The 15,882-nt window shown below is 40.1% G+C and overlaps 1 protein-coding gene across 1 annotated transcript in view; it reads left to right on the top strand.

Moving 5' to 3' along the window:
• Nucleotides 1-15,369, top strand: part of ASXL2 (ASXL transcriptional regulator 2) — a 138,177-nt gene extending 122,808 nt beyond the window's left edge. Inside the window, exons 10-12 of the mRNA XM_007108431.4 lie at nucleotides 1,607-1,712; nucleotides 4,069-4,786; nucleotides 8,333-15,369. Of these exons, the coding sequence (XP_007108493.1) occupies nucleotides 1,607-1,712; nucleotides 4,069-4,786; nucleotides 8,333-10,816 (3,308 nt within the window). The 3' untranslated portion in view covers nucleotides 10,817-15,369. The remainder of the gene's footprint in view (nucleotides 1-1,606; nucleotides 1,713-4,068; nucleotides 4,787-8,332) is intronic.
• Nucleotides 15,370-15,882: the final 513 nt, after the last annotated feature.

The raw sequence follows: 15,882 nt of genomic DNA, 5'->3' as shown, positions 1-15,882 counted from the left end.
TGGCATGTGGGATCTTCCCGGATCGGGGCACGAACCCGTGTCCCCTGCATCGGCAGGCGGATTCTCAACCACTGCGCCACCAGGGAAGCCCAGTGGGTTTTTTTAATATCTGTATTTTTCACGGTAGTTGTTGTTGACTTTTCCCTTCCTGTTTTTCTTTTTAGGGCAAATTCTGTGTTGAAGGGATCTCTCACTGATTACTTTCAACCTTTCTCTTAAAGATTTCCTTGAGCAGAGACCCCCTTTTTCTGAAAGAGTCAGAATCACATGAGCACTTTAAAACATACCTGTTACCAGTACTTTCTTTAAGAATAATTTGGTTATGTTCCCTACTTCCCAACTTTTAAAAGTAGATATTATCAACAGTGATACCTTGATTATTATGTTACTTTTTTTTTTTTGCATATGAGCAGTCACTGCTGTACCTATAGTCGTGCGATCATATTTCGTGAGCAGCAAAAACTTTGAACACTGTATACATGTGAACAGAATTCAGTACTATTTATTCCTCATTCTATCAAGCACAGTAGACACAACCAAAGAGCAGAAATTCAGAAGTTCTGGGTTGGATTCTGACAGCCAGATCCCTCTTCTCCCACTCATATGCCTAGGACTGTGATATCCACTATCCTCTAACACTTTTCCTTTCCCTCCCCTCTTCTTACCCCCAGGAGGTCTTAAACTTCAAATCTACCATTTCCTCTTCTTATTCTCTAATGTCCTGGGTATTAGAGAATAAAATAACAGCCTTTCTGAGTCACAGGTTTGAAGATGGCCTACCAAGCACATTCATTGTTCTCTACTGACGGAGTGGGAAGAATTGAGGTGTGGTTGGTAGTTTTGAAAATAAATGGCATATTCAGAGCAGCTGGGTCTTTGGCATATTGAGTGTCTTGTTGCTAGGGTACTAGACTCGTACAGTTTCTGGAACAATTAGAAAACTGACAACTCCAAAATAACTCCCTACTTTTTTTTTTTTTTGCCACACCGTGCGGCTTGCGGGATGTTAGTTCCCCAACCAGGGATTGAACCTGGGCCCACGGCAGTGAAAGCACAGAGTCCTAACCACTGGGCCACCAGGGAATTCCTACTCCCTACCTTTTTACTGGAACCTCAAATGTCTTTAAGCAGGGCCATAACTGTTCATTATGCAGTTAGAGCTAAAAGGCCTAAAACACAGGTTGCCTTGGAGAAACAGAATTTTTTAATAATAAAGTGTCCAGTGGCATTATTTACTGAAAGCCTATGACCAGATGACTGTTTTTCCAGTGGAAAAGAAATGACAGACTCAAGGTTTGTAAGAAATCTAGAGGGACTGTGATATTTGAAGCAGAGGTGAGGGTTGCTACAAGGAAGGCCCAGAGAAGTGGCCAGTTAACTTCAGCTGTGCACTGGCAACTACATGGAGTGGCGTGCAAGGGTTTTTATTTCACCTGACGGCTCCTAGGTAGTTCCCCTTACAGTGAGGAATTTTGAGGAATTTCTGTTACTTTCATGTGATAGTATTCTGACTCCTGCATGAGTCTGTCATGATTTACAAATAATTGAAAGTAGCAAATAGCATATTTCTATTGAATATCTTTTTTTTCCCCCTTGGTACATACAGGTGAGTTTACACCTGAGATGCAGGTGAGAATTCGACAAGAGATTGAGAAGGAGAAAAAAGTAGAGCCTTGGAAAGAACAATTCTTTGAAAGCTACTATGGTCAGAGGTAAATATCAAGACAGGTTCTGTAAACCAGTGTTAATTCCCATACATACGTCATGTGGTGCTTCATCTTGTTACCTTTCCAGAAAATCTAGTCTGCAGTTTCCTTCATTTTTTTTCACTAGTTCTTTTTTACCAAGAAAAATATTTTTTTCTTACGAATCTTAGGTACACAGAATTGGATTACTCATAATCATTGACTTTTTTTTTTTTTTTAATATTTATTTGGCCGTGTCAAGTCTTAGTTGTGGTACATGGGTTCTTCGTTGTAGTGTGCAGGCTCTTCCTTGTGGTGCGCAGGCTCTTCCTTGTGGCATGCGGGCTTCTCTCTAGTTGTGGCGTGTGGGTTTTTCTCTCTCTAGTTGTGGCGCACAGGCTCGAGGGCGCATGGACTCCAGAGCACGCAGGCTCTCTCGTTGAGGCACTCAAGCTCATTAGTTACAGCGCATGGGCTTAATTGCCCCACAGCATGTGGAATCTTTTAGTTCCCTGACCAGGGATCAAACCTGTGTCCCCTTTATTGTAAGGCAGATTCTTTACCACTGGACCACCAGGGAAGTCCCAATCCTTGACTCTTAACACATTACCATTGTAGATGGTGTGGTTTCTTTTTTTTTATTTAAAAAAAAATGATTTTATTATCTTGAATTTGAGTCCTTAGTTTGAATAGATTGGTTTTTCTTCCAGTAACTTTATAATATATAAGAATACTGAAGTTCTATACATTTTTTTATTGTATTCAGTTATCCCACAATAGGATAACTTATCCAGAATCACTAAGGAATCCTGTAATATGGACCATTGTATTCAACGTGTAATTAAACAGCCTTTCTTTTGTAGAAGGCACTGGGAGATATTCATAGCTGAATCAAGATACAGACCCTTTTCTCAAGGGGCTATAGTCTGAGTCAGTTTTTTTCCTAACAAAAAAAATCTTAAAAATCTTAATGGGGGGATTTCCCCGGTGTTCTAGTGGTTAGGACTCGGCGCTTTCACTGCTGTGGCCCAGGTTCAATCCCTGGTCAGGGAGCTAAGGTCCCACAAGCCATGTGGTGCAGCAAAAAAAAAAAAAAACTTAATGGGGACGCTTAAATAGATGACAGTGGAGCTGTATTGTTTGAAATAGAATTGAACACCCGGAGTTTTAATTGTCTATTAGTCTCCCTTCTTACCTAATGGCAGCCTTTTAGGATACTCCATAACCATAGCTTGAGAACGAATGGCTCTTTTCCTTATTTCCATGTAGTGTTCATTGATCCCCTTCATGGTCATTTCAGAAGTGATTCTTAATGAGATGAAGAGCGCCGTACACCAGTTTCTCTACCTTCTTGGTATGAGCTTTGAGCTTTTCTACAGAAACGAGGGTGAATACATTTAGACCATTATTATAGGTAGCAGTTATTCCATAAATATTGTTCATTCCCTACTTATAAGATGGAGCATTACAGCCATTCTTGGGTCTTTCTGTTTTTAGCTATTACTTTTTGCCAGCTTTTTGGAAGGACTGTATTTGATTACTGTCCAGATTTGTCCTTAGCCATTCCATCTCAGGGGTGCAGTACTGATTATTGAAGTCACCAAAGAGGGCTATCTTGTTTTTGCTTGTTGTAGGAGGAGTCTCTAGTGACCCCTACAGGGTAGCCTAGCTCTTAGCCAGGCCACACTGTGGAAGTCTCACTTGGTCTTCACTCCCAGGATAGCTCAGAGGCACTTGATCTCAGAATTTTAGAGCTATACCAAGTGAAATTTAAACAGGCTTTCCAAAAACTCAGAGTTCTCGTTTTCAACCTCTAGCGAATATTGACAGCCAACTCTCCTACTGTCTCCTCTGGGTCCCTTAGATTTCTTGGGCCAGCCTTTCTACAGGTACTGCAGAGTAGAGCTGATCACAGTCCAAACCCACAATCCCAGGGTGCATGGATGGGTCTTTGTCTTCTTTAACTTCTCTGTGGGTAGTCTGTGATCCATGCCTCTAGGCAATGTAGCCCCTTTCTAAGCAGAAGTAATAATAATAATTAACATTATATTGAGCTTTTATTATGTGCTAGGTGCTATTCTAAGTACTTTACATGCATTAATTTAGTTACTCATAATAGCAACACAATGTACAATTAAAGAAACTGAGATACAGAAGGCTAGTCACTTACTTATTACGTGGATATTAGGTATCAGAGCCAGGATTTGAATCCGGGCACTCTGGCTCCAGACCCTTCACTACGATTAATAATAGTGAAGATAATATATGAAAATTACCTACTAAGTGTCACAGGTTCTTCTAGGCATTGCCATACACCATTATCTCATAATATATTCAATAACATAGGCCGTTTCTCAACTACAATATTTCTTCCACCTTTTAGTTCTGGCCTGAGCCTTGAAGATTCAAAGAAATTGACAGCTTCACCCAACGATCCCAAAGTAAAGAAAACCCCAGCTGAGCAACCAAAATCCATGCTTCCTTCAGAGGCCTCTCCTGTCAGTATAGTCTCAGTAATTCCCCAGTTAGTGTCTAAAGAAGAAGTACTGCAACTGCCATCACCAGTCAGAAAAGAAGAGCATGAAAGCCAAGATAAGATGCAGCCAAACTCCAAATCCCCAGAGCCCCTACTTTCCTCAGCTACCAATACAAATGAGCTTAGCAGCATTCCTCCCATCAAGTGCCCAAAGGATGAGGCTCTCTTGGAGCAAAAGCCAGTTGCCTCTGCTGAACAGGAGTCTGAGAAAGAGAATCATCTCACTACAACTTCAAATTATAACAAAAATGAAAGCCAAGAAGCTTTAGTTACATCCCTGAGCAAACCCAAGAGCCCTGGGGTAGAAACAACAGTAGTGAAGCCCATAGTAGAAGCAGGTCTACAGGAGACCACTATGAAAGAGCCTCCATCAACTCTGGCTGATCACAGCCCAGAAAGCCTCAAGAGGAAATCTTCTGTCACCCAAGAAGAGGCCCCTACAAGCTGGGAGAAAAGACCACGTGTCACTGAGAATCGCCAGCACCAGCAGCCATTTCAAGTCTCCCCACAGCCCTTTCTCAGTAGAGGGGACAGGTTCCAGGTGCGGAAAGTACCACCTCTCAAGGTAAGAGAGCGGGAAGAATTGAAAAAGAAAGATGGTCTGAACACTAAGTTTTTGGTTGTACCTACTAAGTTTCAAATATTTGTGGTATTTCTTAATGCAGAAGCAGTTGTATATATTTGATATGCATGTAACTGTGGTCATATACGAGTAAAATTATTAAGAAACAGGCATTTAGAACTGCATCCTTATATGTATACATATAGCTGATTCACTTTGTTCTACAGCAGAAACTAAGACAACATTGTAAAGCGATTATATTCCAATAAAAAAAAATCATAAAAAAAAGAACTGCGTCCTCACAGATCTTTTTTGGGGTTTGAATACTTATTCAGATATCTGAATATCTAATGCAGTCCACCTCCACCCACACCCCTGCTGGCTACTCTTGTATTTTAAGACAGTTATGGAAAGCATTTTGTGTCATGTGACAAAATAATAAGTATAATAATAAACAGGAGGAGGTCATTGATGTGATTAAGAGATCACATCTTTGTATCAAGAGCCATGATATTTAACACTTTATTGACTGGAGACTTATTATGGCCACAGGCATTAGTTTCTACAAAACTCCCCAGTCAGTAATGTGTTAATTATTGCTGCCATAACTGATTTGATGTTCTGAGAGTCTGGAACTACCTTTTAGTTCCAACCTTTTAAAGGAAATGTGTGTGGCTGCCATGAGTCATCACTGGTCACTTGAGGGACCTTAGTAAGATGGAATAGCCTTGCTAAGCTCTACTGCTTAGGATATGTGATTAACTTGTGTTTTAGCCCTATATTGCTGCCTACCAGATCTTTTAAATTTCTATAGCAGTGTCACTACCTTAGTGTGTACTTGGGCTTGTGCCTAATATCAGTTAGCAGTTCATTCTTCATTTTATTAATAGTGTTTATTAACACTATTGTGTCTACTATGAACCCAGGCACTGGGTAGTATTCATTCACATTAGAATATAAGTAAAAAAAAAATAAGCCAAATAGAAATACTTTTTTCCCTTTTTTATTCAATTTAGACTAACCAAAGTCCTACCTGGAAATATCCCTTGGAAACACTCAATTACTAGTACTTGACCTGTTTGATGCACTGTGAGACTTATCTCTCTCATTTTGCATCATAATAGTATGATGTTCTTCATTACTTTTTAATTTTAAGATTTGTGATTTCAGCACTTAGGAATCTCTCGTTTTTTCTTTTTCTTTTTTTTTTTGATATTTTTCTACCATTAGCATACACTGACATGCTTTGCTAGAGATTCTGAGTTTTATGATAATCACTTGTGTTCTTCTTCTTATAAAAATATGAGAAACCTTTCTTTAATGCATGTCAAGTAGAACTTACCTCTAAACCTGAGAGCTGAGTTATAGTCTAGGTTTTACTTTATATAAATGACACTGGGTAAGAACCATCATTTCTATTTCCTCATCTTTCTGCTAATCCAAAGAGACTCTACACTGAAAACTTAAATCCATTGTGACCAAGTTAATGTTATTTAACTTTTTTCCATTCTTTTACTTCTCCTTCCTCATTTCCCCAAAAACTTTCCACCAGAAGTTGCTTTAGTAACTCTCTTACCTTAGACCCTATCTCAAATCCCATTTTCTTAGACAAAGCTTAATGTAATTATAACAGAACAAAATCTTTTAAACAAAACTTAAATAGAAAAACAAAATTCGAATTTTATTACAAATGTTATATATGTATATGTGTATAAAATTATATATGCACATATATCTATTTTATATATGCATATCTACAATATGAAATGTGTACATATATGTATATAGAGAGATGGACGACTCAAACAGACATTATGTATTTTCCATTCAGTATACAGTTATAATAGAATCTAATTCCTTTGCTATTCCAGGATAGGGCTTCTAATAAGTTAAATCGTTGAATTGTTATCAGTGCCTAGAAAGCTTGTGTGGTTTTTGTACTTTAAAAAAAAAAGTATAACATCTCATTTATTCTACATAAATGGGTAATAGGACTAGTTACATAAATAACTGAAAATTATCATTTTTAAGCATTAAAACTTTTTATTTTAACCACTCTTAAGGATTGTCCTTATTTAATCAACATGTTATTAATGATATTCAGTCATTATGATAGGTATCCTTTATTGTGCTGGATATGTTGTTATTCTGAAGACTATTCTAATGTAAGGTTGCTTGTTCCCTATATATGATTCCCCTACACAACTGTGCTTTTCACTTTCTTGTTTTTAATTTTCTAGTTTTATCTTTTTTTCCCCCTATTAGTTGTCTCTTCTAGATGGTATTACCAAGGGGCAACAGTTGCTTCTTTCTTACTCTGGGCAGCTTCTAAAATACTGTGTGCAGTTGGATGTAAAGTAGATTTCAGCTTTAAGAGAGAGATTGAGTATATCTCATGATGAGAAATATGTGGGCTTTGTGACAGGTGTTACAGAATCCTACAGGTCTAACTTCTGAATGACAGAGAATTCTTCAGGACTGCTGACCTTTTTAGAAATGGGTGTTGCAGATAATGAAAAATCTTTAGTGACTTTATTAGTCTCAATTTAAGGAGTTCCAGAAAGATGACATGCATTTTCTTAGAGCTCAGCGGCTTCATATGTTTTTAATTACATGTCCTAAAACATCTGTAACAGTTATTTGCTCTTTTAAATTCTGCCAGGTATTAGAAAGGCCCAGATACTGGTTCATTCTAATTAATTCCAGTAGCTTTCAAAGTATTGTTTTGAACAGGAGTCAGATTCCTTTCAGGTATAATATTTTATGGTGTGAAAATCAGTGGTTTCAAACCTAATGATGCATCAGAATCTCGTAAGAAGCTTTTTAGAAATGCATTTTTTCTCTAGGAGTTCTAATTTGTAATTTTAGGGACAGGACTGAGAGGATGTATATCTTTTAAAAGCTCCACAAATAAGTATAATGCCAGCAAGGGGTGAGAATGACTTTGGTTAACATTACAGACATTATATACATACCCCATCATGTGGGTGGGCAGAGTGGATCACACACTGTCTTCCTTCCAGTGCAGTCTAGAAGCCTCTGTAATTTGAGATAATTCAGCCTATATGCTTAGCTGTGCAAGTGTGCGTGTGTAAAAGGGAAGAGAACAAGAATTTTCCTCTGGACCTCGGTAGTAAAGCCAAGAAGTAAAAGACAGTAATGGTGTGCTACTTCTTTATTTCTTCTGTTTCTGTCTTCTCGCTTTTACACACATTTTAAAATGTAGATGCCATAGAAAGGTCTCTATCTTAAATGATCAGCTGTTATGAGTAGTAGTGACATTAAGAGAGATGTGTGTTGTAAGAAGAGGTTTGAGGCTTTGGGGTGGGAGTGGATGTCGAGGGAGGGGAGTCCGTGGCACCAATAGAGGAGGTGAAAGGACCCTGGAGACAAACCTGTGTGGCTGTCCCCATGGTTTGGTCTCTTAGTCACAGGCTTCCCATCCTTGTCATAGGGTTCACCCTCCTCAGAATTTGTGTTAATGAAGTTTGTTTGCTCTTATAAATGAAAACTAAGCTCTGTTGTTTTTTTCCCCCCCAATTCTTTCAGATCCCGGTCTCCAGAATCTCCCCCATGCCGTTTCCTACATCGCAGGTCTCTCCCAGGGCTCGTTTTCCAATCTCCATCACTAGTCCTAACAGAACAGGAGCCAGAACTCTCGCAGACATCAAAGCAAAAGCCCAGCTGGTCAAAGCACAGAGGGCAGCAGCTGCTGCTGCAGCCGCAGCTGCTGCAGCCGCCTCAGTTGGAGGGACCATTCCAGGACCTGGCCCAGGGGGTGGACAAGGCCCAGGAGAGGGGGCTGAAAGGAGAACTGCTAGAGGAGGGAGTCCAGACTCAAACAGAGTCAGTGAAACTGGAAAGGGCCCCACACTGGAACTGGCAGGAACTGGAAGCAGGGGAGGTACGAGAGAGCTTTTACCCTGTGGTCCAGAGACTCAGCCCCAATCTGAGACCAAGACCCCAGGCCAGGCACAGTCTCACAGTGTGTCTGGAGCACAACTACAGCAAACCTCCTCAGTGCCTCCACCATCTGCCATCAGTGGAGCGTGCTCAAGTGTCCCGTCACCAGCCCACGCTAACACACCCCCACCAGCTTTAGGGAAAGTTAGTAATGAAAAACTGAATCCCACCAGGGCGGCAGCCACGGTGGCCTCTATTAGCCACCCACAAGGGCCCAGTAATGGTAGGCAGGAGAAAGCACCTCCTACTCCAGCAGATCCTGCTGTAATCGCAGGTGCCTCACCTGTTCATTTTGCAGTCGATGGCACAGTTGAGCCCAAAGCAGGTTCTAGTAGGAATACACCAAACCCTCCAGCCTCAGCAGAGATAAGTGCTAGTGCTTCAGTGGATATGACTCCCTCCCCTTTAACATCTTTATTAACAACAGCCTCTTTAGAGAAGCTTCCTGTACCCCAGGTCCTTGTAACCATAGCACCTACTGGATCAGCTCCATCCTCGAGCACTTTGCCAGCAGCTTCTAGCCTTAAGACCCCGGGAGCTTCTTCAAGTATGAATGGACCCATTTCAAGGCCAAGCTCTAATATCCCTGCTAATAATCCTTTGGTAACTCAGCTACTGCAAGGCAAAGATGTTCCCCTGGAGCAAATTCTGCCTAAACCTCTCACCAAAGTTGAAATGAAAACTGTTCCACTAACTACAAAAGAGGAAAAGGGGATGATGATAGGAGCACTCGCAGGCACCAGTGTAACAGAAAATAGCACCAGAGAGGAAGTTAATGAGAGACAGTCCCATCCAGCTACACAGCAACTGGGTAAAAGTTTGCAAAGTAAGCAGCTCCCCCAGGTTCCAAGACCCCTTCAGCTCTTTTCAGGTAAGGATCTAAGGGACGTTAGCATTGACACACACCAATACCAAGAAGGACTAAGTAAAGCAACCCAGGATCAGATCCTTCAGACACTCATCCAGAGGGTTCGGAGGCAGAATGTTCTCTCATTTGTGCAGCCCTCCCAGTTCAACTTCACTCACTCAGGTTTCCAGTTAGAGGACATCTCCACAAGCCAGAGGTTTATGCTGGGTTTTGCTGGCAGAAGGACATCCAAGCCTGCAATGGCAGGTCACTACTTACTTAACATTTCCACCTATGGCCGGGGTTCAGAGAGCCTTAGGAGGACCCATTCTGTAAACCCCGAAGACCGATTTTGTCTAAGTAGCCCCACTGAGGCCTTGAAAATGGGATATACAGATTGTAAAAATGCAGCAGGAGATAGTAGCAGCGGTAAAGAAGATGATACTGATGAGGAAAGTACTGGTGATGAGCAAGAATCTGTCATGGTGAAGGAGGAGCCGCAGGCTTCCCAGAGTTCTGGCAAGTGTGAAGCAAGTTCAGGACCCCACAGTAGAGAAACCCTATCCACCAGTGATGGTTCAGCTAAAAAGAATGTGAAGGCAGAGATGCCAGTGCCTGAGCAAACCACTTTAAGCAAGGAAAGTTACCTGTTCACTAGAGGCCAGACATTTGATGAGAAGACCCTAGCCAGAGATTTTATTCAGGCAGCACAGAAGCAGATGGCTCACGCAGTGAGAGGTAAGACGATGCGGAGCAGCCCTGAGCTTTTCAATTCTACTGCTCTTCCTCTACCTGCAGACAGTCCTACCCATCAGTCTCTACTCCTTCCACCACTGCAAACCCCAAAGCTGTATGGAAGCCCCACACAGATTGGGCCAAGCTACAGAGGCATGATCAACGTCTCCACCTCATCGGACATGGACCATAACTCTGCTGTACCAGGGATGCCTGACTGTAGCCAGGTATCTAGCAATGTCGGTGATGTCATGTCCTTTTCAGTGACTGTCACAACCATCCCTGCTAGCCAAGCTATGAATCCCAGCAACCACAGCCAGACCATTCCTGTTCAGGCCTTTCCTGAAGAGAACAGCATAGAGGACACACCTTCGAAATGTTACTGCCGATTGAAAGCCATGATCATGTGCAAGGGGTGTGGAGCCTTCTGCCACGATGATTGCATTGGCCCCTCCAAACTGTGTGTCTCCTGCCTTGTCGTTCGGTAATGAGACTAGAAGGAGAACACACTGTAAATGAGGCAGGAAGGGGGAAGGGTTGACAGATGTGGTTTTTGAGTTCTTTTGGAATCACAGAAATAAACTAGGTTTCAGTTGTCTTAAGAGACAAGTGTTACTTAATCAGGAATACAGAGTACAGATCTTACATTTTAGAGGAAAAGCACCTTGTATAGTAAGTCCAAGTCAAGCAAGACTTTGTGAATTTGTGACAAGTTTGCACTTACAAAATCATGTAAATATGTCACATCTTGTTTTAACATTTTTCCAGGTGTTTAGGTAATAATGTATTACTTTGACTTCAGATTGATGTTCCACTTCATGTGACTTTGAAAAGTTTAATGCCATGCATGGTGAAAGGAAGCGATTTCCCTTCTGCCCTTTCTTAAGAGGCTAGGAAAAGAAAGGAGTGAGGGAATGGTCTGAAGAAATGACCATTCATGTTGATTATGTCTTGACTGTCTGACTGCAGGCTTTACATAGGTTATTCAGCCTTCGCAGGATTTGGATTCAGGGTTTACTCAGTCCCTTTACCTTAGATGGAACCGTCTCAAATTCAAATTTTTGATAAGGTATTAATTTCACAGGCAGTACTTCAGACTCTGAAAATTCTGACTTGGTTCTTGGCTTCCATAAACCAGTACTATTGCCATGCACTCTGCTTGCAGTTTGTGGATCCCTGCTGTTCCCTAATCTCACTCCCTTGCCCTGAGGCAGGAGTGTGGTCCATGAAAAGTTTGCCTCGCTGGGCCCCTTGGGTTACCATCACCTGTGCAGGGCAGTAATTCCAGCAATAATCTCCGAGGCTTTAGTCATTCGTGGGAGCTTACAAACAAGTTTGAAATACTAGTATAAAATTAACAGATAAGTGTTAGTGATAGGGCGATTTGAACTGTGTTTTGTTGGGTAAACAGAGTAAAGGTGCAGAAACTGTTGAACTGAACATAAAGAACTTTGGAAAGCAATTTTAACACTAGAAACAAAGTAGCCCCTCTCATCCTCTTCTCTCCCAACCTGTTACCTAATGTTCTACAGTCAGCTGTTGCTACAGTTAGAAAAACTCATTAATACCACATTTGCCCATTCTGTTAAACCTGTTTTGACCTCCCAGGCATCTGAGGAATATGGGAGTAATCTTATATATTACTCTGAACATACACGTGTGCGTGGACTCACACACACAGTGAAAGTCAGGCACTTTTCCTGTTTTAGAAAATATGTCCCCTTTCTTGGACTACTGCTCTCTACGCACTAGAAATTTCTAATGTAAAGGGGCTTTAGTGAATGACTTAGGGAACATCTAGAAAGGAAGAGAAATCAGCTGCAAATTTTTGTTGTTTGTTTTTGTTTATTCTTTTTTGTTTCCTTTTTGTTGAATCCTGTCTCTAGTGACTAAAGAATTTTTGAGTACATACATTTAGGTCATGGTTAAAGAGCATTAAAATAAATCTACAATTTACCAGAATTCGGTATTAAAAAGTTGGGGATTGTCAATGTGCATCATTTGCATATTGATTTCAAATCTCCTAATTTCATGTATGTAAAGGACATATTATTAGTGCAACCTAGTACAGTCATAGTTGTACTTAATATTCAGGATGTGATATATACAAAATGCAGAACAGTTTAAACTCGTTAACTAAGTCACATTCCAGATTAGGGGCAAGTAGGCAGTAGTAATCTTAGCTTTGCACCCATTCTGCTACCCACCCCTCCCTACCTCACCTCCTGCATTATACATACACACTTTTAATATTTTCAAACCCCATAAGAAACTATTTACTTCTATTTTTTTATTTTTTGTTTCTGAGTTTCTTGTGGCCCAAAGCAAATATAGGGTTAATATCTGTGTTCTAGTTTCAGCCCAGGTAATTTGATGTCCTTCTAACTTCCCTTTTTCTTCCAGCACACACATAGCTAAGAGGTAAGAAATCTGTAAGGATCCAGGGATAAGGAGCAAGTTCTCCAGCCAATAACCAGTAGGAGTCAGAAACCATGGTTCTGTTCCCAAACTTTCAGTGCCCTGGGTAATCCCAGGGGGTGTTAAAAAGACCTGTTGCTAGGTAAAACTGTCCATTCCCAGCTTCCTCACTCCCCACTTGAGTGGCAGGACTGAGGGGTGGTCTGCCTGCTGGAAGTGGTTGACTGTTTCAGAACCGACCCCACGGTGAGCACGAGTTAACCAATTTGGATTTTCAAAATGGTTTTTCTTCTTCACACCTTTCCTATCATAGTCTCTCCTCCATGGTTCTCTTAATCTGAGGATGGACAGACTAACCAGGAAAGGAGGAAAGGCATCAGGAATTTTCAAGTCCACTTAGAGAGCAAACCATATCGTGCCTATTCATCTTGACCCAGGCTCTTGCAGATAGGTCCTAAGCATTACTGTTCACCAGATTCTCTTTACAAATAATACCCAGCTAATAAAATATTCAGTAAATCGTCAACTAGGTACACTGCCTCACTCTTGACTAAATGAGAGAATAGAGTCTCTTAGATCGGTAGAAAATTGAATGCAATCTATTTATCAATTGGTTTCAAAACGGTTTCACATAGAAGGTCATTCATCTTATGTGCTGACTGAGCTGAAAAGAAAAAAGAAAAATTACAGTCTGGCCCTTTTGAAAATGAAGCAGTAGGAGCAAGAAAACCTGTAAATTATTAGAATATGGTATTCCAGAACCTTTAAAGCAGTTTTTATCTTAGGTTTTCAGTTACTTTACCTTTCAATTCAGTCTGAAATGTTCTATTAAGTGCTAAGCTTATTTTTATGGTATTAAGTTGCACTATTTCCAGTGACTAGTCAGGCATTATGCCTGATGCTTATGCCTCCAGGGTATGCTTCTCAAGCCTTCAGATAACCTTCCACTTCAGGTCACCTTGGGGAGGTGGCATTAACAATATATCATCTCAGTCTTACTTGCGGATGTTCTAAGTTGTCTAGTAGAGAAGACTCCCTAAATTTTAAAGAATTTTTATTAAAATTCTCCATCCTATTAAACAGAAAATAAAGCCAAATAACCTGGAGTTGTTTGCCCTATGTATCCCCTGTGTTGAAGATACCGAAGCTGTCTGTGGTACCCCATGTAACATCTTTAAGACTAAGGTGTGGCAGATGGGAAATTTTTCTTGGGGCAGGGGAAGCATACTTATATGGGCTGGGAAGGCACACAGTGTAGATATTTTAGGAGTTATCACAGATTTAAATAAATAGCCAAAGGAAGACGTCATTGCCTTCCAGGTGAAGGCATAAATTCGTACATTAATAATTGGACCGTTTACCATCCTAATTGCTCTTATTGCCTTTCTTCACCTAAGAGTCCTTGAAGAACTCTTGGGTGAAATTATTTGTTATAATGAGGGGGTCCTCTCTGGTCGTTACATCACTATTTGTTTCTAGAGCTCATTGTCAGTAAGCAGTACCAGGGTTGTTTTCTCTGTGACCTAGAGATTTCACAGCAAGGAGAGAAAAGTCTCCTCGTTGCATTACAACAATGTGCTAAGTAAAAAAACTTGGCCAAGGGTAGTTTGCAGCTCAATTTACAGAATAGTCCAAAGAGACTCCAAGAAACATGATGATAGGCAGGGATCTTTCCTACCGTGTTTCAATACCTACATAACCTATTGAAAGAGAACAATAGGTAAAACAGTTCCTAAAGTTGGAAGTAAGACCTTCATAGATTCTTGGTTACTTATTTTTTTTAATGCTTTACATTTGATACAACTATTAAAGATCAATTTTAAAAATAGCTTTCCAGTAATATATTTTAAGTAATATATATTTTAATATCTATGTAAAAAGTGACAGTGGGAGACTTTGAATTTCTCATATAAGGTATGTTAAGGGCCTCACTGTTAAGGCACAAATTATTTCAAAGGAAGTTACTCTAAAGACACTCAGATTATTTCCAATAAAATGCAATAAGGGGAAGAGTTTTGGAGTTTATTTTTTATTTTAAAAGAAAATTGACTTATTTACCACAAGCTATTTTTTTTTCCTTCTGGCTAAAAGGTTTGTACAGACTGGTTTGGTAAATGCTAAACTTTTGTGTCTTTTGCCTTTTTAAAGGAATTGTTAACATTGGAATTGAGGGTATGTACAGAGAAGTTGGTGTCAACACCATTTAAAAAGTCATATTTTTTCACAAATATAGAAAAATCATTTTACATAAGAATTTTAAGTATTTGCAATAAATATATGTATATAGATTGTATGTATTCATATATTCTTATTTTTCATTTTATTATTAAGTAAAAGATAATTAAAGTGGAAATAAAAACCTTGGAGTTTTCGGTGCATCTTGAGGTCTGACATACATGTGAAAGTGGTGTGGGTAAGGGCCCTCAGTTGTTGCCTTATATTACTATTGGAAGATTACCAACAGATTGCATAGAAGACAGTAAAATGAGGAATTTGGTGATAAATCAGGGTAGTGTATTTCTTTCAAAACTCTAGTAAAAATATTAAATTCTGCTAATATGTCTGTCTCTGTGCTTTCACCCTTGAACTGTTCTCTCTCCTAACCACCCCATGTTACTGGGAAAGTAAAAACAAAACAAAACACAGTGCATTGTTTTTTAATGTGCCCATTGTTTGCTTCTAAGACAAAGAATGGCAAGAAAATTTCTCGGGGTGGTGGGGGCGGGAATACGTTTTCCTTTCTCCACAGTGGTTAATAATTCATTAGCAAACATTCACTTCCACGACCTTCCAGGCCGTAGGGTTTATGTGAAGAAATAATATCGTGAAGATAATAGAAAACTTTTTCTGTTTCCCTTCTTTGAGAAGTGAGTTTTGTAGCCAGTTTTATGTCCTTCCCAATTGATCTGGAGATAGAAGGACTAAGAGAACTTGAATGTTGATCTCCCTAATGTCAGGAAGGGTGTTTATGGAAATGAGGACTGAGCCAAACGTTAGGAGAGGTTAACCATACCTAGAGATAATCGAGTCCTGCTGTCCAAGGGAAGTCATTTTGTGATTGTGAATATTTAGTTTTAGGATATGATTGAGGAAGCAAAAGGATACCTAGATAGTCTTTGGGAATAAAGGCGTATAG

This window comes from Physeter macrocephalus, chromosome 12, assembly GCF_002837175.3.
Source record: "Physeter macrocephalus isolate SW-GA chromosome 12, ASM283717v5, whole genome shotgun sequence".
Taxonomy (NCBI): Eukaryota; Metazoa; Chordata; class Mammalia; order Artiodactyla; family Physeteridae; genus Physeter; species Physeter macrocephalus.
The sequence above is the reverse complement of the archived record's forward strand: the minus strand, read 5'-3'. Positions and strand labels throughout refer to the sequence as shown.